Raw genomic sequence first — 26,255 nt, forward strand, 5'->3', positions numbered from 1 at the left:
CCTGGTGAAGTACTCTCGTATTGCTTGTATGAGTGAAGCTCCAACAAGAATGAGTCTAACTAGCAATCACGAACAAGAGAAAATCTGCAGATGCTGGAAATCCTGTCCCCTTTCCTTTCTTCCATGGCCTTCTGTCCTCTCCTAGTAGATTGCCCCTTCTCCAGCCCTGTATCTCTTTCACCAATCAACTTCCTAGCTCTTTACCACCCTCCCCTCCCCGCTACTCCTCCAGATTTCACCTATCACCCTGTGTTTCTCCCTCCCCTCTCCTCACCTATTAAATCTACTCCCCATCTTATCTTTCTCCAGTCCTGCTGAAGGGTCTCAACCCGAAACATCAATTATACTCTTTTCCATAGACGCTGTCTGGCCTGCTGAGTTCCTCCACCATTTTATGCATTGCTAACCAGCAATCTCTGGCATTTACTGATATTACCAAAACTAAGTTGTTCATCATCAGCATCCTTAAGTGGTCTGTGTGAAGAGGGTAACATTCAAATGGTTCAGCTATCGAGAGAGAGAGAGAGAGATTACTCAAGTGCAGATGCCCTCCAGCTGCAGCACGTACAGCCTGCTGTCTCGATGTTTCAATCTCCTGCAACGCTTCAGACATCGTCGAGGAACCAGGTTGTTCACAGGGTGTCACCCCTAAGGCACATACCTCCCGGGCCACACCCCTAAGGCACATGCCTCCCGGGCCGCACCCCTAAGGCACATGCCTTCCAGTCCACACCCCTAAGGCACATACCTCCCGGGCCGCACCCCTAAGGCACATACCTCCCGGGCCGCACCCCTAAGGCACATGCCTCCCGGTCCGCACCCCTAAAGCACATACCTCCCAGTCCACACCCCTAAGGCACATGCCTCCCGGTCCGCACCCCTAAGGCACATACCTCCCGGGCCGCACCCCTAAGGCACATGCCTCCCGGTCCGCACCCCTAAGGCACATACCTCCCGGGCCGCACCCCTAAAGCACATACCTCCCGGGCCGCACCCCTAAGGCACATGCCTCCCGGGCCTCACCGCTAAGGCACATGCCTCCCGGGCCTCACCGCTAAGGCACATACCTCCCGGGCCACACCCCTAAGGCACATACCTCCCGGGCCACACCCCTAAGGCACATGCCTCCCGGGCCTCACCGCTAAGGCACATACCTCCCGGGTCGCACCCCTAAGGCACATGCCTTCCAGTCCACACCCCTAAGGCACATACCTCCCGGGCCACACCCCTAAGGCACATACCTCCCGGGCCGCACCCCTAAGGCACATGCCTCCCGGGCCGCACCCCTAAGGCACATGCCTCCCGGGCCTCACCGCTAAGGCACATGCCTCCCGGGCCGCGCCCCTAAGGCACATGCCTCCCGGGCCTCGCCCCTAAGGCACATACCTCCCGGGCCGCGCCCCTAAGGCACATACCTCCCGGGCCGCACCCCTAAGGCACATACCTCCCGGGCCGCACCCCTAAGGCACATGCCTCCCGGGCCTCACCCCTAAGGCACATACCTCCCGGGCCGCACCCCTAAGGCACATACCTTCCAGTCCACACCCCTAAGGCACATGCCTCCCGGGCCGCACCCCTAAGGCACATGCCTCCCGGGCCTCACCCCTAAGGCACATACCTCCCAGGCCACACCCCTAAGGCACATACCTCCCGGGCCGCACCCCTAAGGCACATACCTTCCAGTCCACACCCCTAAGGCACATGCCTCCCGGGCCGCACCCCTAAGGCACATGCCTCCCGGGCCTCACCCCTAAGGCACATACCTCCCAGGCCACACCCCTAAGGCACATGCCTTCCAGTCCACACCCCTAACAGTACTCACAGTAAATTGCATTTCCTACCTCTGCTGGTCTTACCAATCCTCTATCTTCTGGAATCTTTGTGTATTCCTTCTCACTGTTGGCTGAACAACTTCCTTTGAGTCATCAACAAGATATGAAATTGTACACCTCAGCGCAATTTTGTATTGTCCACGTCAAATGTGAACAGGAGTGTATCTAGAACTAACCCTGTGTACACTATTTCTTCAGTCTCAGTGGTACCCACTTACCCTCACCTTGTCTGTTATTACATGTTATGCACATGATGTTTGATTTTTCTGGCTGCATTTTTCATACAAGCTGCTTATTAAATGATTTCTGAAAGTCAATGTCTTGTAGATCTGCAGCATTGCCTTTATTCATTCATTCATTCTTTTGAAATGTTACTAACTTTAGATTAGCTTATTACTTAACTTGATTAGACCATGCATATATTCATAGGAACTTAACTTATCCCATCTGAAACATTGGGCCACATGAAGCAACAGATTATAAGTATTTTGCTGTTCCATCCCTGATCTGGATCCTGGAATTCCGTATGTGATAATATTGCAGGAAAATGAGTCACCACCTCATTCTCAAGGACATTTTGGAAACAGGCACTAAATGCAGGCCTTGGATTACCATATCCTGAAAAAAGGAAATAAAACTTCTGGCATGTAATAAAGGAAGGAAACTCAACAAAGAGAGATAATTCATTTAACTGGTCTCAGCTAATCATGTTGTCTGGCGCAACAGTCTTGGAGGAACTATGCTTGGCAAGCAGCATCTGTAGGAGACAGGAACTTGTCGACATTTCAGGTCAAAGCCCTGCCTCCGGACCCTGAACCACAATTACTTACCTCCCACAGATGCTGTCCAAGCCGTGGAGTTCCTTCAACAGATTACTGCTCCCTTTTCTGGCATCTGCAATGTCTTGTGTCTCCTTGTTTGTAATAGCTAAATTGGTTTAAATCTCATTTAAGAGCATTACACCTGAATAAAAACAAAAAAACTTACACCAAAATATCCAGGAGCAAGTTTATCATCTTTCTGTTGATTGTTCCTGGGTGCTAGATGATATTGGCCACCCAGTGCCCATTGCCACCACTTGTGACCTGAAAAGTTGGACTTTACAGCACTCCACAACATCATACCTCTATTGTTGGTGATAGTTCTGCAGTCATGTGAGAGATTTCTGAAAACACAATAAAATTGAGTGAACAGGCACAAATGTGTGCCATTGAGCAGCTGTGCAACTTGGAGAGAAACTGTGGTGCCATTATCTGTTGGTGGTGCAGTGAGAAGGTATGGGCTCGTATCAGGCAGTTCCCTGACAAGGAAATTAGTGCAATGTCAAGTTTGGGATTTACACTACATGATATTAGGAAGCACCATCAACCTTCAACACTACATGCTCGTGTACTATTTGCCAATTTTGAGTCACAGGTAAATAATGTTGCTCTAAGAGCTGGTTATTCTGTGGTGTGACACCACAAAGCCTTTATACCATCTACAAACCATAGGATGGGTGCATAATGGAACGCTCTGCACTTGTTTGGATGTGTGTAGCTCCAACGCTGAAGAAACCCGAGAGCATCGAAGACAAAGCAGCCCACTGACGGGGGCCTCATCTGATAACCTAGACCAGAGGTTCTCAACCTGGGAGTCCGCTGACCCCTTGCTTAATGGTACTGGTTCATGGCATAAAAAAGGTTGGGGACCCCTGACCTGGTTATTTCTGCTTCACTACAATGACTGCAGTGTGTATCATCTACGAAATGCTCTGTAATTACTCATCTGGCTTATATGAAGTCACTTGTGAAATCGGTAATCTTTGTCACCAACGGCGAGAGCAACAAACATATGTGAACACCACAAATTGCAGGTTCCCCCCTGAGTCATGCGCTATCCAGACTTGGCAAAGTCCTATTGACCCTTCGTGATCACAGTTTCTTAATTATGGAACTTCCTCCCCAGCTGCCTCGAGGGGAGTCGCCTTCAGCAGAAAGGCTGTAACAGTTCGAGGAGGCTGTGCACTATCACTTTCTCAAGGACAGTTGTGGGATGGCCAAAAAAATGCTGTCCTGGCAAGCAGCACCTACACCCTGAAAATAAGTGAAAAAGAAATTCCTTTGTGGTATATATTCCAGGCTTAGATCTTACTTTCAGTTCTCAACCACCTGCTGTTTGCCAACCTTTTAAATGTGACCGTTTTACAGTTTCCTTTCATTTTGTCTTTGTCTTTGCTTTCTCACTGTCTGCCTTTCAAGGACTTTGTTCCACGTGGCTTTGCTGTTTCTGCCGTTATCAAATCTCACCTCAATTTGCATCTGCTGTATTTTTCTGTATATCAGTGTTTATTCTGTGATCTTATCTTTCTTGTTCACCTCCTTTTCCACTTCAGCAGTCATGGGTACAGTGCTTGAATCAACAGTTGAACAGCTCATTGTTGACCTTAAGAATAAACGAGGACTGCAAGCCACCATAACAGACTTAAGTTATATAGTGCTTTTTGAAAGACTCTTGTTTGCTGCACCTGTGTGTTGCTAGGTGATTTAGTGGGTGTTTACATAAGGATTCCCAATTTCAAACTCATGTTACTTGAGCAGAATTGAAAGCATTGTTCCACGCATTAGCCTGTGTCTATCATTGCTTTAACATGGAAATCTACAGACTGAGAGTGTGGATTACAAATATCTTTGTAATATGAATCGGAATCAAATTTGGAGAAGTCTCGCCATGAAAATAAATTAATTCCTCAGCCAGTATCCAGGGTGTTTAAAAATTAGCTTTATTTGTCACATGTACCTCAAAACGTCAGTGAAATGCGTCATTCGCGCTAACTACCAACGCATTCAGATGCGCTGGGGGCAGCCCACAAATATTGTCGTGCTTTGAGTTTCAACATAGAAAATCCACAGCATACTAACCCTAACTGTAGGTCTTTGGAAAATGAGAGGAAAGCCATGCGGTCACAGGGAGAACATGCAAACCCCTTACAGACAGCAGCAGCAGGAACTGAACCTGGGCTTGCTGGTGCTGTAATAGTGTTATGCAAACTGCTGCACTACAGTACGGCCCCTATAAAAGCATCAGGGATGTCATGGTTAGTGAGTGTTTCTGAGGAGCTTGCTGAGACTGATTCATATGCTGTTCATAAATGATGCAAGGAAAAGGAATACCTGGGATCTCAATAAACCGCCTGAAAATTTTACCGACCGTGTTTCGTCACATAATGCAGATGGAGTGTTCAAATGGGTAGAGACAAAATGTGAATTTCCCTGGGCATTCTTAATGGTAAATAGACCATGTCAGTTCACTAGGTTTTGCCTCTATGCTCTTTTAAATCTGGAGAATGATTGTACTCCTGCTGTTCAGATGAAGTACGTCTCACAACCAAAGAAAAGCCAAAATACTTTCCAAATAAGCTTGACACAATGCATACTGTAGATTAATCCTAGATAATTTGCTTTCTCCCTCTGATGAGCTTTTGGGCATCCAGAGGTCATAAACAACATCATATAATTTCAAGTTTGTTTATTTCTCTCTGCCAAATTCCACAATATATTTAATGCCAAATGTTTCAAATCTCCATTCATTAATTTGGCTTCTGAAAGCTCATTCTCGTGGCAAGATTGGAATATTTCTCTGGAAAGTAAGTGAACACCTCAGTGTTGTAAATCTTTGAAATTCTCTACCTTCAAAGATTATAGATGCTCAATTGTCAGGGTCATTCAAGGTTGTGATTAGCAGACTGTGAGGATTTATGGACTGAGAGAGACACAGACTAAGTGCAGGCCCATCCAGGATCTTATAAGGTCACAGAACAGCTCTCTATTTCTCTTTATTTTAATTCTGCACATATTCCGGTAAAGATTTAACCATTTAAACTTTCACTTTCAGTCTCAGTCAGGATCTTTGTTTTGATAAGTTACTCTTGTTTACTCAGTTCATACATTACTAGCCTCAGTTTCCCCCATACCATTGACTCCAGAGTTTTAACTCCAGAGCTCCACAGAGAGCATGTGGATGGATGATGATTACTATTTGTTTTGTTTTTTTTAAATTTTATTGAGATGCAGCGTGGAACAGGCCCTTCCTGCCCTCCAAGCTGTGCTACCCAGCAACCCCCGATTTAATCTTAGCCCAATCTCGGGACAGTTTACAATGACCAATTAAGCTACCAACTGTATGTCTTCGACTGTGGGAGGAAACCCATGCAATCATAGGGAGAAGGTATGAATGCCTCAAAGGCAACAGGCAGGAATTGAACTCGGGTCATTGGTACTGTGAAGCATTGTGCTAACCACTACACTACTATGCCTCCCCAAGCTTAGTTGTTAGCACAACGCTTTACAGTACCAGCATTCATCATTGTTCTGACCCAAAATCCCACACAAAGTTAAATGCACCGGTAAATATAAAGCGCTATAAAACTTCATTCCCAGAAATACACCGTGCCCTCTTCATAAGCGAACAAGTTTTCTATTCTTGACATTCCTACATAGAGAAAAGTAACAATTAATTGTGCAGTGGTTTTGCATTATCTTAAACTTTGATTACCAAAATTTTTACCAAGAAGGAAGAATTTGTGTTGCTAATTAAAGGAAGCATGGTTCATCATCAGCTGTCTGACTAAAAGCTCATCTCAGGCAGCCTGAAAAGTCATGTTGCATTGGAAAGGAGACATGCGTGTTACTGTGGTTGTTAGCAGCTTTTAGAATAACTTAATTACATAGAAGAACACAAAAACATGGGAAGAGGACCAGGCCACTAGGCTCCTCTAGCCTGCCCTGTCATTCAATATGACCATGGCGAATCTATCCCAGGCCTCAACCTCTTTTCTGTGCCAGCTCCTCTAGGCTCTCATTTCCCTGACCTTTCACACATTTATCTAATTTTTAAAGTACCTCCGGTTTCCACAAAACCTCCAGGATGGAAAATTCCTGAGCTACATGGCCCAATTCAAGAAAAAGACTCTCGTGAACAGTTAAGTCTGTTGATGTGAAGATATGCATTTGACAGTGGACAGAGAGGAGTTGTGTCCACTCTCCTGACTTAGAGTAGTGAGAAGAATGCGCCTCTGAGCTTTCCATGCAAACTAGAAAAAAAAAGCTCTTAGCCTTTATTGTTTTTTTCTCTTTCTCTGAATAGTGTGGAATTTCACCTTTGAAGTTTAATGGTCAAGTGTGAAGCATGGGTAACTGGCAGAATCCTGTATTATATTTTCTTTTCCTCCTTCACTTAATATAATTTCATACCATGTCCACAATTACAGGAAATGGTTTGGTCCATTGACTCTGCTGCTCCTGGGATCTCTTGTCATTTAGTGGAATTTCTTGTGATCCCACACAAACATAATTAATGTAACTAAGCAGCTTTCTAAAGCGGTCCTGTCAAACCACTACAAAGGATAACAAAGGAGTAAAATTCAAGGAGGAGGGTGACTGCGACTTTTCTGGGGAAACTAATGATGGGTAACAATGCTGGGTTTATTGGATGTGCCCTTCCCATAAATATTTTTTTGATGTTTAGATTAGCCTCTTTATGCTCTTTTTGAGCTTCACAACACGCCGGTAGAAAAGCCACACTGATTCCCATTGGTGCACCAAACAATAATAACACTCAGCCTTTGATGATATCTTCAGAGTGATAAAATAAAGACCCTTTTGTTTTTAAACATATAAGCCTAATCAAGAGCAGGATGAAATTGTAGACACAGGTGCTCACTGAAGAGGCAAAATTAAAATCACTCTTATTTCAATCTTCATTGCAAAATGCATTGGATAAGGTCCTCTACATAGTGTCACTACTTATGGGAAGTGACTTGGAGGTGAAATCTTTTCCCAAGAAGTTTGTCACAAATATAGTATCTTTGAATGTTACTTTAACTTTACCTTTAGAAATATCATGAAATGCATTAAGTTTATAATGCACTGTAAATTGCAGACCTAACTAATAAATGCTTTCTTTCAGAATTGGAGGTTCTAAATTTCTGGCAGGCTGCCCAGCACATTATACTGGAGTCAGAACTGTTTGCAGAGAGCCAGAAGATTTCACCAGCACCTGGACTAATTCAGTGGCAAAAAAGCATCACAAGGCTAACGTTGTCTGTAGTAGCAAAATCGGTTTCTGTACGACCAGTGTCACAGTCAGGAGATGCCACCTTCAAATTGGCTTCTGAAACTTCTGACTTTCAGCCCAGCCTTCTCCTTCCTCATCTTCTACACTCAGAACTTACTGAAGTACGTTTGCTGACCCTGGAGACACTGTTGTTATGGCTGGAAGACACAGATTTCCTCCAGCATAGACAGACAAATGGGAATGTACTGTTCCTGTTATCGGGAATTAAGGACACTCTGAAGAAGCTAGCAGTGCAAGATAAACACCCAGAATGCCTTGCCAAGGTGAGGGATTATCTTATTATAGTAACATGCATTATCACGGAGAATGAAGAAGTACCTCAAATGTGGCTTTCTTAAAACTATTTTGAAGCCTTGCAAATAAAATGAGACAGTAGCCACCGTATTAGTTTTATATAATAAAACAAGTTGTGAAAGAACCAGTCTAAGTGAAAGCACTCTCATTGACTATTCAAATGGATCACTTTACTAAACCAATAGAGCTAAGAGCACAATCTAAAAGTGTTCAAACGACTGACTTTGGCATCTACTTGAACCTAACACAGCCAGTGTGTATAGTTTTATAACTAATTGCTCTGTCAAATATTCTAGGTGCTGAAAATCTTGTGCCATTTGGATATAGAGGGACTGTTTCCTTGGATAGTGAATACTTCAGTGATGAGTGAAGCCATATTTCTCAGGTGGATCTTATCAGTAGCAGAAACCACAAGAAGCAGGTACGTCTCCAAGACTTTGTAAAGATTTAACTTGAGCAAACAAGTACATGTCCTCAGATGTTTAATATACTACATAGTTGCTGAAATTTTAGTCACTTAGTTTTGAAACCTGAATAGTCTGCCTAGAATCAGGAATTGCAATTTAATGAATTTATTTACCATGACCCTATCATTGTAGCAGCATATCGTTGTATTTGTTGTGTGCTCAACGTTTTGTTCAGAAACGTGGAGTGATTTTGGAAAGTAGGTGTGGCTTGAAGCCTGAATAAGAGGTTGTTCTTAGCAGTCTCATTTTCTCTTTGCCACACCAAATGGCATAGTAAATTTCTGAGGTTGAGATTATCACAGATAAACTTTTGTACCAGAAAATGTTTAAGACCATTCATGAGTCTGTCTGCCAATTCTAAAAGGCCATAAGACAATGGAGCAGAAATAGGCCATTCATCTCAGCGACTCTTCTCTGCCATTTCTTCATGGCTGAATTGCTATCCCTCTCAACTATATCCCCCTGTCTTCTCTCCATAACCTTTGAAGTCCTGACTAATCAAGATACTATCAACCACTACTTTAAGCATACTCAATAACTTGACCTTCACAACTATTTGGGGCAATAAATTCCACAGATTCACCACCCTCTGGCTAAACACATTCCTCCTTATCTCTGTTCTAAATGGACTTCCTTGTATTCTGAAACTGTGCCCCCTGGTCCGAGACTCACCACTATAGGAAACATCCTCTCCACATCCACTCTAGCTAAGCCTTTCAATATTTAAGATGAGATGATTCAATGAGATCCCCCTTCATTCTTCCAAACTCTAGTAAGTACAGGGCTATCCCAGAGCCATCAAATGCTCCTCATACAGTCTGATAACCCTTTCATTCTCAGGATCATTCTTGTGACCTCCTTTAGATCCTCTCAAACACCACATCAGATAGGTACATGGAGCTTAGAAAAATAGAGGGCAATGGGGAAGTCTAAGGTAGGGATAGATTCGGCACAACTTTCTGGGCCGAAGGGCCTGTATTGTGCTGAAGGTTTTCTATATGTCTATGTTTTTCTTAGATAAGGGGTCCAAAACTGCTCACATTTCTCCAAATGTGGTCTGACCAATGCTTTATAAATCCTCAGCATTACATCCTTGGGGTTATAACACCACTAGTCACCCGCAGACAACCAGAAATGGCCCCATTTATTCCCACTGTTTGCCTCCTGCCTGTCAGCCAATATTCTCTATAAGCGCATATCTTTCCTGTAATACCATGGGCTCATGTTAAGCAGCTTCATGTGTGGCACCTTGTCAAAGGCCTTCTGAAAATCCAAGGAAAAAATGTCCACTGACTGTCCCTTGTCTACTCTGCTTGTTATTTCCTCAAGGAATTCTAACAGTTTGTCAGGCAAGAATTCCTGTTAAGGAAACATTGGCCTTTTTTATCATGTGCCTCCAAGTACCCTGAAACCTCATCCTTAATAATGGACAGCAACATCTTCCCAACTAATGAGGTCAGGCTAACTGGCCTGTAATTTTCTTTCTTCTGCATCCGTCCTTTTTTAACATTTACGATTTTCCAGTCTTCCAGAATCATTTCAGAATCTAGTGACTCTTGAAAGATTATTACCAAGCCACAATTTTTTCAGCTACCTCTTTAAGAACTTTAGGGTATAGTCTTATCTGCTCCAGGTGATTTATCTACCTTCAGACCTTTCAGTTTTCCAAGCACTTTCTCCTTAATAATGGCAGCTACACTCAATTGTGCCCCCTCACACTCTTGAATTTCTGGCGTAGTGCTAGTGTCTTTCACAGTAAAGTAGACGCATGATACTGAAATTCATCGCATCATTTCTTTGTCCCCCCACTGTCTCTCCAGCGTCATTTTCCAGCTGTCCGATATTCACCCTCACCTCTCTTTTTCTCTTTATTTATCTGAAAAAAAGTTTTGGAATCTTCTTTTATATTATTGGCTTGCTTACCTTCCTATTTCATCTTTTCTCTCCTTAAGTTTTTTTTTAGTTGCCTTCTGTTCATTTTTAAAAGATTCCAAATCCTCTAAATTCCTCCTTAATGTTTGCTATATGTTTGTTTTTATGCTGTCTTGGACTTCCCTTGTCAGCCACACTATATGACTCTGTGACTCTATACTGTTGAGATAAAATGTTACACCATGGATACGCTATCATTCAACGTCCTCCCTTATGTTAATGAAATTGGCTTTGGACTGATTTAAGACTTTAATTACTGGTCCAGCCCTGCGTCTTTCCATAACCACTAAAATATACAGAGTTATGGTTTACACCCATGGAATGGAGATGAGGAAAAACAGGGGAGATGGAGAGAGAGAAGAGGGAAAATTGTTCCTCCTTTGCATTAAAGGATACAGTGAGTATTATTTGCAAAAGAATAGCACATGAAAGTCAGTGAGGTAGTATGATAAAAAAAAAGATGCTTCATGAAACCAATTGCATATGGTTTTAGCCTTGCAGGGTGGTTTAAGTATTTGGACTCCTATGAGTGAAAATGAAAAGTGTAGAAGACCAAGATCAGTTGATCCATTATGGCCAATGAGTAATAAGGTTGATGGCAGTATCATGTGTGTGTGTGCACAATAAGACGGGGAAATGATATCCACATGACAGTGTATCACTACAGGAAGTGTCCAGTACATTAGAGGGACGGCTCAGAATTTTGTTAGAAACAAGCACACGGGCCTCATTATGCTTGATATATTCATAAAAATTGTGTGAAAATGGGTTTTCTAATCTTGATTATTAACTAAACCTTTTTTTTTATTTAAAGAGGAACAAAGATCTTTCAGATTTGAATTGACTGCAGCATAAAGCTATCTCCAGACAGCATAAGTAGCATCCAATGATGATAATCATTCCCTGAGTTGTCAACTGTGATTTGGTGCTAGCATTTTTGCCCTTGAATTGGAGGTGGTGCTTTTTTGTCAGAGGTGTGACACAGACCGAGCTCGATAGGACAAATAGCCTAATTCTGCTCCTAGATCTTGTGAACTTGTTAAACTCAGACTGACTTTCTGTCGTGAGTGGCATAGTTTTGAAGAACAGAACATTTTAGCAACACGGTAGCATGATGGTTAGCACAATGCTTTACAGTTCAGCCACCAGGGTTCATTTCCCACCACTGTCTGTAGTTTTGTACATTCTCCTCGTGACCACGTGGGTTTCTTCGGGTACGCCGGTTACCTCCCACATTCCAAAGATGTAGCAGTTGGTAGCTTAATTGGTCAATGTAAATTGTCCTGTGATTAGACTAGGGTTAAATTGGGGTTGCTGGGCAGTGCGAGTGGAAGGGCCACTCAAGAGGAAACAATAACTTCAGCCTCCCACCTGAACATTCACCTACCACCAAAACAGGTCCGTGGTTGATGCCATCTCCCTGGTCCTACGCTCATCTCTGGGGTATCTGAGCAGTAAAGGCACCTATGTTAAACTCCTGTTTATTGACTACGGCTCCACCTTCCATACTATAATTCCAAGCAAGCTCATCACCAAACTCCAAGACTTGAGAGTCACTTCCTTCTGCATGTTCACGTCCATAGATCCCTCCAAAATGCTGTGCAAGTAGATAGGGTAGATAGGAAGCCATTATGGTGTGTGGGCTTTCATTAGTTGGGGGATTAAGTTCAAGAGCAGCAAGGTAATGTTGCAGCTCTATAAAGCTTTGGTTAGGCATAATTTTAAGGTGATTAGAAGAAAGTATGTCAGAGGTCAGTTTTTTACACAGAGAGTGGTGGGTGCATGGAATGCCCTGTCAAGGGGTGGTGGGTAGAGGTAGATGCATTTGGGGCATTTAAGAAACTCTAGATAGGCACATGGATGATGGGAAAATGGAGGTGAACAGGAAAGAGAAGGGTTAGATTGGTCTTAGAGTGGATTAAAAGTTTGGCTATGTATTGTTGGTTAAAGGGCCTGTACTGTGCTGTAATGTTCCATCTATCTATTTAGTCGTAAGGATAGGAAGCAATACATCCACAACAATTATTCTCCACGCTGGTGTTCCACAAGGCAATATCCTCAGCCTCTTTCTCTACTCCCTGTACACTCCTGACTGTGCGTGGCCACGTTCTGCCCTAACTCCATCTACAAGTTTACAGATGATGCCACCAAGGTGTGCAGTATCTGAAATAACGATGAGTCGGAGTACAGGAGGGAAATAGAGAGCCAAGTGACATGAAGTGATGAAGCAACCTTTCCCTCAAGGTGAACAAGACAAAGGATCTGGTCACTGGCTTCAGGAGGGGGAAATGTTGCACATGCAACAGCGCTACTGAGGCTACAAGTTTTATTTAGGCATTTAGTTACTAATTTATTTATTTCCTTTGCTGTACTGGTCTCTGTTTCAAGATGGGAGGAGGGAGCTGAGGAGATAAGCATTATTGCCATGGGATGGCATAGGGAGCAGCAATGGGTTGATTGAAACAATGACTAGAGAAGTGGGAGCAGCTGGTAACAATGAATGTTTACCTGGTTACAGGAAGATTGATGTCCAAATCCCCTTAAGTTCCAGATAAAGACAGGCACTTTAAACAATGTTAGGCAGATAACAAGCCTTCAGTTAACTGGTCCAGTGCTTTAGGCCTGTGTTATATGCAGAGTAGAATTCAATACAGGTGATGTCAAACAAGCCATTCAAACATCTTGCAAGTGGTTCAAAAATCTGGAGTTGGTTTACCAGCACACAAAGCAGCTTTTGATAAAGTTCCATCAGCTTGGCACTTAAAATGTTGCACTAATTGGTAGAACTTCTAGGGCAAAACTTCATCTCCAGACGTGAAACTTTGACAAACGACAAAGAGTAAAAAGAGTGATTTGGAAATGGCAGACACAGGAACTTCAGAAATAAATGTTCCCCGTTTTTGAATTGTATTACCTTTAAGTGTTTACTCTGCTGTTAATTTATACTTAATAACTTACGCTTGGTAGCTTTTATCAAAAAAAAGAGAATTCAATTTTTTCAAAGAGGTCAAAAAGCCGATGACCGAGTTTGAGAATTAATTTGCCTGTTATATTTTCCCAGGGTATTGTATACCAATCTAAATTTGTTTTCTTGGGGTAGTTTCAATAGTTAAAAAATCTGGATGCATTTATCAAAGATATTCACAAGGGTATTAAATAGTGGAAGGATGGGCTGTTTGGGAGTTTTGAAAGATTCATTCTGAAGAGGTGTTACTTCTCACACATGCAATATATGTCTACCATATGTATTCACATGAGTCAGTGTTGTTGACAGAAATGTTAGTATAAAATTAACCCATATCCTGCCAACATTCTCCAGCTCCACGTTGTCAACAGACTGTAGTTCATTTGGTAATGACAGCTTTGAATATCCAGGAATGAGCACTGTGCCAATTCCTAAATTTTCCAATCAAGATACTCTGCCACTTGATCACTAGATGAAGTTAGCTAAGTGCTGTCTTTCCAACTAATTTCTGGGTATGAATTGGAAAGATAGTATATGACTTAAGTGATATTTCCTGTCATTTGTTTTCTTCATTTTCAAATATAATGATCCTCATAACAGCAGTGCCATAGCCGGATTAATGTGGAATGGCAGGACAATGATTCTAAGTTGCAACCTTTTGCTACGTAGCTTATTTTCACTCTCTGTGCTACATGGCACGTGCTACAGGCAAATTAATTTCCAGTGATATGTTATATAATTAAAGTTGCAATGAAGTTCCAACGTTTTCCTCATGATTAGGACAATATTCTGGTCTTTTATGGGTCAGAACCTATACTGTGAAGGAAACTTCCTCTTGCTACTAACATAACAATATTTCACTAAATCTATTTGGATTGTGAAAATTCTGTTCAAAACCCCAATGCAGAATGCAGCAAGTTAAGATAACTTGCTTTTTCTATTGGTTTTGGAACTGGCAAGTTCTGCCATGTAAACATCAGTTTAGTTTTCATCTCTCCATAGGCACTACTTGATCTGCTGGGTAGTTCCAACATTCTCCCCTCAATTTTAGGTTTCAGCATTAGCTCTGACATTATTTCAGCTTTATTTTTTTCATTTATTTGTTTTTCTTCTTTCCAACTGCTCATTGATTTATTAGACAGGTAAGATACAGATAGATAGTTAGATACTTTATTGATCCCTAAGGAAATTACAGTGTCTCAGTAGCATTACAAGTGCACAGATATGCATATTATAGGAGAAGTAAAAGGAATGAAAAATAAGTTACCACAAACAGTCTAACAGGATGGGTGTCATCACTTTCCCGGCTATAGGTTGACTCATTATAGAGCCTAATGGTTGAGGGTAAGAATGACCTCATATAGCACTTTTTGGAGTAGCACAGTTGTCTTAGTCTATTACTAAAAGTACTTCTGTGTTCAGCTAAGGTGGCAGGCAGAGGGTGAGAAACATCGTCCAGGTTTGCCAGGATTTTCCATAGGGTCCATTATTCTAACACAGCCTGTAGTGAGTCCAGTTTGACTCCTATCACAGAGCCAGCCTTTCTAATCAGTTTATTGAGCTCATAGGCATCACCCGTGTTGATATCATTGCCTGAGCATATGACTGCATAGAAGATTGTACTGGCAACAACAGGCTGGTAGAACATGTGAAAGAGGAGCTTGTATACTTCAAAGGACCTCAGTCTCCTTAGGAAGTAGAGGTGACTCTGGCCCTTCTTGTGCACAGCCTCTCTGTCGGTGCTCCACTCAAGTCTGTCATCCAGGTGCACCCCCAGGTACTTGTAGGTCCTCACCACCAATAGTAACAGAGAGCAGTGCAGGCTTAGTCTTCCGAAAATTCATCACCATCTCCTTTGTCTTATTCAAGTCAAGTCAAGTCACTTTTTATTGTCATTTCGACCATAACTGCTGGTACAGTACACAGTAAAAACGAGACAACGTTTTTCAGGACCATGATGCTACATGAAACAGTATAAAAACTACACTGAACTATGTAAAAAGAACACAGAAAAAAACTACACTAGACTACTGACCTACCCAGGACTGCATAAAGTGCACAAAACAGTGCAGGCATTACAATAAATAATAAGCAAGACAATAGGTACAGTAGAGGGCAGTAAGTTGGTGTCAGTCCAGATTCTGGGTATTGAGGAGTCTGATGGCTTGGGAAAGAAACTGTTACATAGTCTGGTTGTGAATTGCAGATGATTCAGTTTGCACCATTTGACAAAGTCCTCCACCAGGGCCCTGTATTCACCTCCCATCCTCCCTTTTTACACCCAACTATTGCTGAGTCATCAGAGAATTTCTGCAGATGTCATGGCTCAGTGTTGTATCTGAAGTCTGAGGTATACCGTTTAAACAGGAAGGGAACCAATACAGTAGTCTGTGGGGCCTCAGTGCTACTTCTGGCCTTGTCTGACACACAGCTCTGAAGCCGCACATACTGTGGTCTGCCAGTCAAGTAGTCCATTGTCCAGGATACAGTGGAAGTGACGATCTGCATTGAATGGAGCAATGGGGACTGTATGGTATTGAAGGCACTTGAGAAATCAAAAAACATGATCCTCATCCTCACAGTGCTGCCCTGCTTATCCATATGGGAGTAGACTCTGTTCAGCAGGTAGCTGACAGCATCGTCAGCTCCAGTGTACTCCTAGTAGGCAAACTAGGGCTGATCTGAACAGGGGTCAGAGGTGAGCCAAGACCAGCTTAACTTTGTGTGAGGTCAGGGCCACGGGACGGTAGTCATTCAAGACTTGCAGTTGGCCCTTCTTGGGTACTGGGACCACACATGATGTTTTCCACATAGTTGGGGCCCCTTCCAGACTGAGACTCAGATTGAAAATGCGCTAGAAAATTCCACACAACTGCTCAGCACAGTTTTTCAGGATCTTTTGTTTCACACCATCTGGTCCCGTGTCTAAGTTTCCCCAGAGCCCTTCTCACCTGCTCAGTAATGAAGGTGATTCCATGATGACTGGGGAATTGGTGGAAGGTGGGGGCTGGGGGAGGTGAAGATTGGGACGAGAGCAGTTGGTATGTAGTGGTGTGGATGGTAGGTGCAGGGAAAGGAGGGGATGTAGACAGTGATAGCCTGTGTAATTCATTATCGATAAACGTATGATTCTCCTGGACAACCCTATCATCATGTTGTCGGAGACATTCCCTTCAATCTTGTAAACTTGTTTTCTGAAGTTCTTGGTTCTGATGAGGTGTCTTTTAACTGAAGCATTTCGTGCTTCATAATTGCTGCCGTATGAGATAAACGCTTCCAATATTTTCTGTTTTTTTTTTCAGATTTCCAGCACTTTCAGTATGTTAATTTATATCCACAGAAAGTTGTAGTGTAGTGTACACTTAACAGAAAGTTAAGTGTCAGAATTAGTGACTTGAAGATTAGTGAATTGGTTAATTATTGTCACGTACTAAGGTAGTGAAAAACTTTTCTTGCATATTGTTTATACAGATCAATTCATTACAACAGTATATTCAGATAGTACAATGATAAACAATATGAGAGTACAGAATAAAGTTTTACAGTGTACAGCAAAAGGTAGAGAACAGACAAATATCTGTACATATCGGACAATACGTGTGTCGTGAAATTTGTTAACATAGCAGCAGCAGTTCAATGCAATGCATAATATAGAAGAAAAACAAGTTAAAATAAATAAATAAATAAATTACAGTATATGTATATTGAATAGATTAAAAATCATGCGAAAAGATAAATAATATATATTTAAAAAGTGAAGTAGTGATCACAGCTTCAATGTCCATTTAGGAATTGGATGGCAGAGGGGAAGAAGCTGTTCCTGAATCACTGAGTGTGTGCCTTCAGGCTTCTGTATCTCCTACCTGATGGTAACAGTGAGAAAAGGGCATGCCTTAGGTGCTGGGAGTCCTTAATAATGGACGCTGCCTTTCTGAGACACCGCTCCTTGAAGATGTCCTGGGTACTTTGTAGGCTAGTATCCAAGATGGAGTCAACCAAATTTACAACCCTCTGTAGCTTCTTTTGGTCCTCTGCAGTAGCCCCCCTCCCCATACCAGACAGTGATGCAGCCTGTGAGAATCCTCTCCATGGTACACTTATAGAAGTTTTTGAGTGTATTTGTTGACATGTCAAATCTCTTAAAACTCCTAAAGATGTATAGTCACTGTCTTGCTTTCTTCAGCTGCATTGATAGGTTGGGACCAGGTCCTCAGAAATCTTGACACCCAGGAACTTGAAACTGCTCACTCTCTCCTCTTCTAATCCCTCCATGAGGATCATTATATGTTCCTACGTCTTACCCTTCCTGAAATCCACAATCTGCTCTTCCATCTTACTGACGTTGTGTGCCAGGTTGTTGCCGTGACACCACTCCACTAGTTGGTATATCTCGCTCCTGTACCCCCTGTCATCTCCATCTGAGATTCTACCAACAATGGTTGTATCATTAGCAAATTTATAGATGGTATTTGAGCTATGCCTAGCCACACGGTCATGGGTAGAGCAGTGGGTTGAGCACACCCCCCTGAGGTGCACCAGTGTTCAAGCACAGTTTTGTACCAAAGTAGTTAAATTAGTAATCAAATCCCTAACTAAACTAATCCCTTCTGCCTACTTAATGTCCATATCATGCCCATTCTGTGCACAATTTTGAGGTTATCTAAGAGCCTCTTAAATACCTCTGCCATATCTGCCTCCTCTACCATCGTTGACAGTACATTCCAGGCACCCAGCACTTTCTGTGTTTAAAAATTTGTCCCGGGCATCAGCTTTGAACTTGTCCCCTCTCACCTTAAATGCATGCCCTCTAGTATTAGGCATTTCAGCCCTGAGAAAAAAAGATATCAGCTGTTTAATCTGTCTGTTCCTTCATTATCTTATAAACCTCTGCCCTGTCTCACCTCAACTTCCACTGCTGCAGAGAAAACAACTCAAGTTTGTCCAGCCTGTATTGCACGTTATCTTATTAACTCACGCCTAGTGAATTATTTCATTCCTTCTCTGTATTATCTCCACCTAAACCATCCCACTCACTTACATATTATATTTCACTTTCAGAAGCTATGTGAGACTGTGAAAGGAAAGCCTCCGTGTGTGTGTGTGCACGCGCACACACGTGTGCACGTTTGTGGGGAATTGAAGCCTGAGATCAGCACTTGAAACCGTCGCCAGCACCTCTCTGTATTTTGCTGCTTTCACAGAAGTTTTTAACATACAGAAATATTTCACGGCCATTGAATTTTGGTGTTCAACCCTGTTTAATCGTGTTATTTTTTGGATGAATCTTTACAGCTAAAAGTCTAAATGTATAGTTGGTTGATGAGGGCCCACAGACGCTGTTGTAATACATACATTTGTGCAGAACCTTTTTTTTTCGCTACTGCGTCTATTTACTTATGTAAAATACAGCCCTCGTGGATCATTATATTTCAGCGTAATGTCCCCAGCTGTTAACCAACCAGTAGATACAATCAAAGGTTAGACGCTGTAATAGTAGTGCCCCTTGTGTATGGTCTCATAATGAACCGTTTGACACAGGAACTTGATGCATTGCCACATGTGTGCAAAAATTTGAAATCCCAAGGAGTGAATGGAAGTATTTTATAGATATATTGTATGTTTATTGAGTTTCCATGAAGACTTGGATTTTCATACTTAAATAACAGTTGGAGAGGTTTCTCGGTCTCACATTTTGGCCAAGTCTGTCTACCCCACACATGGAAACTGTAGGAACCAAGGCAAATTAGAGCAATATGCTTGAAATATTTCTTTTTATTAAATTACCTTCTCGCAGCACTGAAACATTATTTATCCGTGCAGAGTTTTCATGAGAGCAAAATTGATTTTTTAATTCAATTTCATTAGTTAATTGTCCTCAATTCAGAAATATCATAAGTATCTCCTTTAATTATAACTAATAAGGATGCAGTCATGTTCAAAAATGCAGCCCACAAACTTCACAATACCTTTTGATTTCTACCATATGAAAGACAAAAGATTATCATTCATGATAGATCTTCTGAAGTAATTTACAGTATTTTTAAAGATCAATTTAATTCAAAACTCAGCAAGTTGTTTTAGAGTCATAGAGCAATATAACATGAATGATCTGGATGGATGATGGGGTGGTAAATTGGATTAGTAAGTATGCTGATGATACTAAGGTAGGAGGTGTTGTGGATAATGAGGTGGGTTTTCAAAGCTTGCAGGGAGATTTATGCCGGTTAGAAGAATGGGCTGAACGTTGGCAGATGGAGTTTAATGCTGAGAAGTGTGAGGTTCTACATTTTGGCAGGAATAATCCAAATAGAACATACAGGGTAAATGGTAGGGCATTGAGGAATGCAGTGGAACAGAGAGATCTAGGAATAACAGTGCATAGTTCCCTGAAGGTGGAGTCTCATGTAGATAGGGTGGTGAAGAAGGCTTTTGGAACGCTGGCCTTTATAAATCAGAGCATTGAGTACAGAAGTTGGGATGTAATGTTAAAATTGTACAAGGCATTGGTAAGGCCAAATTTGGAATATTGTGTACAGTTCTGGTCACCGAATTATAGGAAAGATATCAATAAATTAGAGAGAGTGCAGAGACGATTTACTAGGATGTTACCTGGGTTTCAGCACTTAAGTTACAGAGAAAGGTTGAACAAGTTAGGTCTCTATTCATTGGAGCGTAGAAGGTTGAGGGGGGATTTGATCGAGGTATTTAAAATGTTGAGAGGGATAGATAGAGTTGACGTGAATAGGCTGTTTCCATTGAGAGTAGGGGAGATTCAAACGAGAGGACATGATTTGAGAGTTAGGGGGCAAAAGTTTAAGGGAAACACGAGGGGGTATTTCTTTACTCAGAGAGTGATAGCTGTGTGGAATGAGCTTCCTGTAGAAGTAGTAGAGGCCAGTTCAGTTGTGTCATTTAAGGTAAAATTGGATAGGTATATGGATAGGAAAGGAGTGGAGGGTTATGGGCTGAGTGCGGGTAGGTGGGACTAGGTGAGATTAAGAGTTCGGCACGGACTAGGAGGGCCGGAATGGCCTGTTTCCGTGCTGTGATTGTTATATGTTATATGTTATATGTTATATGAATACAGATTCTTCAGCCTCGAAACCTCGTTCATTCAAGCCCCGCCCCTCCATGTACCTATCCAAATGCTTCTTAAATGGTACTGTACACTCCTCAACCACTTCCTCGGGTACCTCGATCCATATACTCACCATCCCTGCATGAAAAAATTGCCCCTCAGGTTCCTTTTAAATCTTTCTCCTCTCACTATAAACCTGTGCCTTCTAGTTTTGGACTTCTCTGCCCTGTTGCCATCTACATTTGTCTGTGCTTCTCACTTCTTTAAGGTCACACCTCATTCTCTTGCATTCTTGTGAATAATGGCCTAGCTTGGCCTACCTCTCCCTATAACTCAGGCTCTCCAGTCCCAGCAGCTACCTTATAAGTCATTTCGGCACTGCTTCCAGTTTGACCACATGTTCCTATAACAGGGTGACTAAAACTGTATGCGGTATTCCAGGAATAGCCTCACCAACACCTTGTACAACTGCAACATCATGTACTCAGTGCCCTGACTGATGAAGGCCTGCATGCTAAATGCCTTTCTCACCACCCTGCCTACCTGTGATACAGTTAACAACACACTAAGCACTTCCACTCCTAGATCCATTACACTCCTACATGACCTACCATTCATAGTATAAGTCCTACGCAGTTTTACCTTTCCAGAATGCATCACTTCACTCTGAAATCCATTCGGTACTCCTCACCATGCTTCCCCAGCTGATCAGGGTTCCTCTGTAAAATATGATAACCTTCTTCACAATCAACAACACCTCAGAATTTTGTGTCATCCGCAAGCTTGCTGATCAAACCTTGTGTATTCATATTAAAATCATTTGAGTAAATAATGAATAACACTGACCCCTGTGACACACAACTCCGTTCTGAGAGACAACCTTCAACCACCAACCTCTGCACTTTACTTCAGAACCAATTTTGAATCTTCAGAACTACCTATCCCTGCATTCCATAAGACCTAACTTCACTGAACAACCTATTCTGCAAAACCTTTTCAAAGACCTTTCTAAAGTCCAGATAGACAGCATTCACTGCCCTACCCTCATCTACCTTTTTAGTTACTTCTTCAAAAAACTCCAAAATGGTTATCAAGCATGACTTCACATGCACAAACCCATACAAACTCCTAATCAGACTCTCTATATCTAAAGGTTGGCTTCCTCAGAATCCCCTCCTTTAACATCCCCGCTACAGATTTCAGGCTGACTGGCCTGTATTCCCTTGGCTTGTCCTTGCTACCCTTCATCATCGTTATCCACCTTCCAGTCTTCACCAGTGGCTAATAGTGAAGCGAATATCTCTGCTAAGGGGCTCCACAATTTCCTCTCTTGCCTCCTAAAAATGTCCAAGGGTGCACGTGGTCAGGCCCTGGAGATTTATCCACCTTAAGGCTGCAGATTCCTCCTCCCTAGTAATGTAAAATTTCCATTTGTTTCCATTGTAGATAGAGTCATAGAACAGAAACAGGTTCTTAGGCTTGTCTGGACTGTGCCAAACTATTAATCTGCCTAGTCCCATCGACCTGCACCTGGACCATATCCCTCCATACCCCTCCCATCCAAGTACCTATCCAAATTTCTCTTAACTGATGAGATCCAATCCACATCCAACACTTCCACTTGCAGCTCATTTCACACATGTGCCACCCTCTGAGTAAAGAAGCTCCTTCTCATCTTCTCCTTAAACATTTCACCTTTCAGGAAGGGTAAGACAAAGGAACACATACCAATCCACATAGAGCAAATCAGAAATGGAGACAGTGAGCAGCTTCAATTTCCTGGGTGTCGAGATCTCTGAGGATCTAACCTGGTCCCAACATTCTGATGTAATTATAAAGAAGGCAAGACAGTGGCTATACTTTATTAGGAGTTTGAAGCGATTTGGCATGTCAACAAATACACTCAAAAACCTCTATAGATGTACCGTGGAGAGCATTCTGACAGGCTGCTACACTGTCTGGTATGGAGGGGCTACTGCACAGGACCGAAAGAAGCTGCAGAAGGTTGTAAATCTATTCAGCTCCATCTTGGGCACTAGCCTACGAAGTACTCAGGACATCTTTAGGGAGTGGTGTCTCAGAAAGGCAGCGTCTTTTATTAAAGACCTCCAGCACCCAGTGCATGCCCTTTTCTCACTGTTAACATCAGGTAGGAGATACAGAAGCCAGAAGGCACATACTCAGCAATTCAGGAACAGCTTCTTCCCCTCTGCCATCTGATTCCTAAATGGACTTTGAAGCTTTGGACATTAAACCCTTGGACACTACCTCACATTTTTTTAAATATACAGTATTTCTGTTTTTGCACATTTTAAAATAATCTATTCAATATACATAATTGATTTACTTGTTTAGTTATTATTATGTTTTATTTATTATTTTTCTCTCTCTCTCTGTGCTAGATTATGTATTGCATTGAACTGCTGCTGTTAAGTTAACAAATTTCATGCCACATGCCAGTGATAATACAAGGGGCGATTGATAAATTTGAGGCCTAAGGTAGAAGGAGTCAATTTTAGAAACTCTAGCACATTGTCCCCTCCTACTTTTACACACTTATTCCAGCGGGCGTGGAGCATACGGATCTTGGACCTCCAGAAAGTGTCCACAGATGGGTGATTGATAAGTACATGGCCTAAGGTAGAAGGAGATGAGTTATACAACTCTCGTTACGTGCACATGCAGTTCAACTCTTTTGAGTGATTATGCAGAAAGTTTGAAGTTAATAACTCATCAGTAAATACTCAACGGAGTGATTGATAAGTTTGTGGCCTAACGTAGAAGGAGATTTATTAACTTCAAACTTTCTGCATAATCACTCAAAGAGTGGACCTGCATGTGCATGTAACGAGAACTGTATAACTCATCTCCTTCTACCTTCAGCCACGAACTTATCAATCACCCCTGCTGTGGACACTTCCTGGAAGACCAAGATCCGTATGCTCTACGATCACTGGACTAAGTGTGTAAATGTAGGCGGGGACTACATTGAAAAATTAATGTGCTAGGTTTTCCAAAATTGACTCCTTCTACCTTAGGCCACACACCTTTCAATCACCCCTCGTAAACCTGATTCTGATTTCAACCTTAACCCATGATCTCTAGTTCTCGTCTCACTCAATTTCAATGGAAAAAAGCCCGTAAAACCCGTTTTACCTGGTGTCTCTAGAAACACGGCCAGATAGCCCCTCACTAACAAGCCAATGGACTCCGCTGTGAGAGAACCACCTTTCTCAAACTCCGTACATCTGGGGTCAATATAACTCGAGTCCACCAGACTGGGAGAGCCAGGATGTTTCAACCACCCACACCCCAATCTGAGCGAATACTGTATAAATGCTGCCCACTTACAATTATAAGAAAGGTGTATTTATGAAGCAACACACACAAAATGCTGGAGAAACTCAGCAGGCCAGGCAGCATCTATAGAAAAGAGTTCAGTCGATGTTTCACGCTGAGACCCTTCAGAAGGACCCTTCAAGAAGGAAAAAAAATGAAAAAAAATTAAAGGGCCATTATAATTAAGACAGTCAAATATGTACAAAGTTGGCGCGCAAATCTTCCAAAAGCTGGAGGTGTCCATATACTCACAGTGCCAACTCCTGTTCACCGCTAGAACTTTCCATCTTGGACTCCATTGAAAAGTACATTCCGGTTGGATCGAATCCTACCACTGGCTCTCTCGATCTACTCTCTCCATCTCCCACCGGAAAGGACCTCAACCCCTTTAGTGTTTGTCATAAAACCTCTCCACCTAACTTTCCCTGGAACCTTCTCCCAATTCCACCATCCTGATTGGCTGACCCAACATTCCTAAGCTGAACATCACAACCCAGTAACCCAAACACTACCAAAAGAACACACTGCTTCTATGGAAAATTATTAAATGAAATATCCCACAGCATTAACAGTAAATGCTTAGCAGTAAAACCTTAACCAGGGCGTTACACTCTCTATGCACCTCATAATTTTAAATGAGAGAAAATCTGCAGATGCAGGAAATCCGAGCAACACACGCAAAATGCTGGAGGAACTCAGCAGGCCAGGTAGCGTCTATGGAAGTGAGCACAGTCAATGTTTTGGGCAGGACTGAAGAAAAAAAGCTGGAGTAGAGTTAAAAGGTGGGGGGAAGGGAGAGAGAAACACAAGGTGATAGGTGAAACCTGAAGGGGGAAGGATGAAATAAACAGCTGCGAAGTTGATTGATGGAAGAGACTGAAGACCATAGAAGAAAGAAAAAGGGGAGGAGCACCAGGGGGAGGTGATGGGCAGGCAAGGAGATAAGGTGGGAGAGGAAAAGAGTATAGGAAATGGAGAAGGAGATGGGTTGTGGGGGGCATGACCGGAAGTTTGAGAAATTGTTGTTCATGCCATCATGCTGGAGGCTATCCAAACAGAATATAAGGTATTGTTCCTTCATAATAAGTGTGGCGTCATCACGACAGTGGAGGAGACCATGGATAGGCGTATCGAAATGTGAAGTGGAATTAAAATGGGTGGCCACTGGGAGATCCAGCTTTTTTCTAGTGGATCTATTTCTGTTGGAGGGCAGGAAGGAGCATAGAGGGGGAGCAGTGAGAGAGGGTTTCACTGAATTTCCATCGAAGGGAAAATTCAAACTTCTTCGGGATAGGCTTTTTCCCTGTTGCTCTCCCGACAGAAATAGATCCACCAGAAAAAGCGGGATCTCCCAGTGGCCACCCATTTTAATCCAAGCAACACACACAAAATGTTGGACCAGGCAGCGTTTATGGAAAAGAGTAAATAAACAGTCAATGTCTTGGCCCAAATCGTCAACTGTTTTCTCATTTCCATAGATGCTGCCCGGCCTGCTGTGTTCCTCCAGCATTTTGTGTGTCTTGTTAGGAGTATTGTTAATCTATTTAGTCATCAAGCTCCCAAGCCCAATGTAGGTTTCCTTCTTTTACTTGACCAGAGACTCAATATCTCTTGCCAGCCAAGGTGTCCTGAACTTGCCAGGTTTACCTTCACCCTAACAGGAACGTGCTGCTCCTGGGTTCTTGCTAACACACTCATAAAGCCTCGTATTTGCCATTCATTCCTTTCCTTTCAATCAGGCTTACCAGTTGACCTCTGCTAGATCCCAATTCCCCCAAACGTAGCCTTTTTTATGTTAGGACCCCAACCTAAAGATCTGTCCAATACCTTTATATCACTGTCTTAAAATTAATAGCAATAACATGTGACAGCGAGAGCTTAACTTTTCAAATCTTACATTTTCTGCTAATTTAAGAGTAATTACTCTGCACTACCAGTCATTAAATTATCTAACGAGTTCAAGCAAAGTACAAAATGGGATGCATGTTGGAAAGTTGAATGCAGGCATCTTGTCCCCTTGAAGTCAAATGGCATGTACAAAGAATGGAACCAGGGGTATGCACCTCCATGACCCTCGACTAATAATTATCTAAATAATTGAAAAGGAGTTTGTCTCCAGAATGTACTTGCATGTCCCTCAGAAAGTGAGATAATTTAAGTAATTGCGTGTGCTTTTGATGAAGAACACATTTGTTTCAGGATGTTTAAGGATATGCTTTGGAAATTAGCAGTTG

The 26,255-nt window shown here is 42.4% G+C and overlaps 1 protein-coding gene across 2 annotated transcripts in view; it reads left to right on the forward strand.

Annotated features, from left to right (window-relative positions):
* Positions 1-26,255, forward strand: part of LOC140730381 (tRNA (32-2'-O)-methyltransferase regulator THADA-like) — a 403,880-nt gene that overhangs the window by 306,212 nt on the left and 71,413 nt on the right. For both annotated transcript variants that reach the window (XM_073050701.1, XM_073050702.1), the window contains exons 31-32: positions 7,779-8,209; positions 8,537-8,661. In XM_073050701.1, the coding sequence (XP_072906802.1) occupies positions 7,779-8,209; positions 8,537-8,661 (556 nt within the window). The remainder of the gene's footprint in view (positions 1-7,778; positions 8,210-8,536; positions 8,662-26,255) is intronic.

Source organism: Hemitrygon akajei, chromosome 7 (genome assembly GCF_048418815.1).
Source record: "Hemitrygon akajei chromosome 7, sHemAka1.3, whole genome shotgun sequence".
Classification (NCBI taxonomy): domain Eukaryota; kingdom Metazoa; phylum Chordata; class Chondrichthyes; order Myliobatiformes; family Dasyatidae; genus Hemitrygon; species Hemitrygon akajei.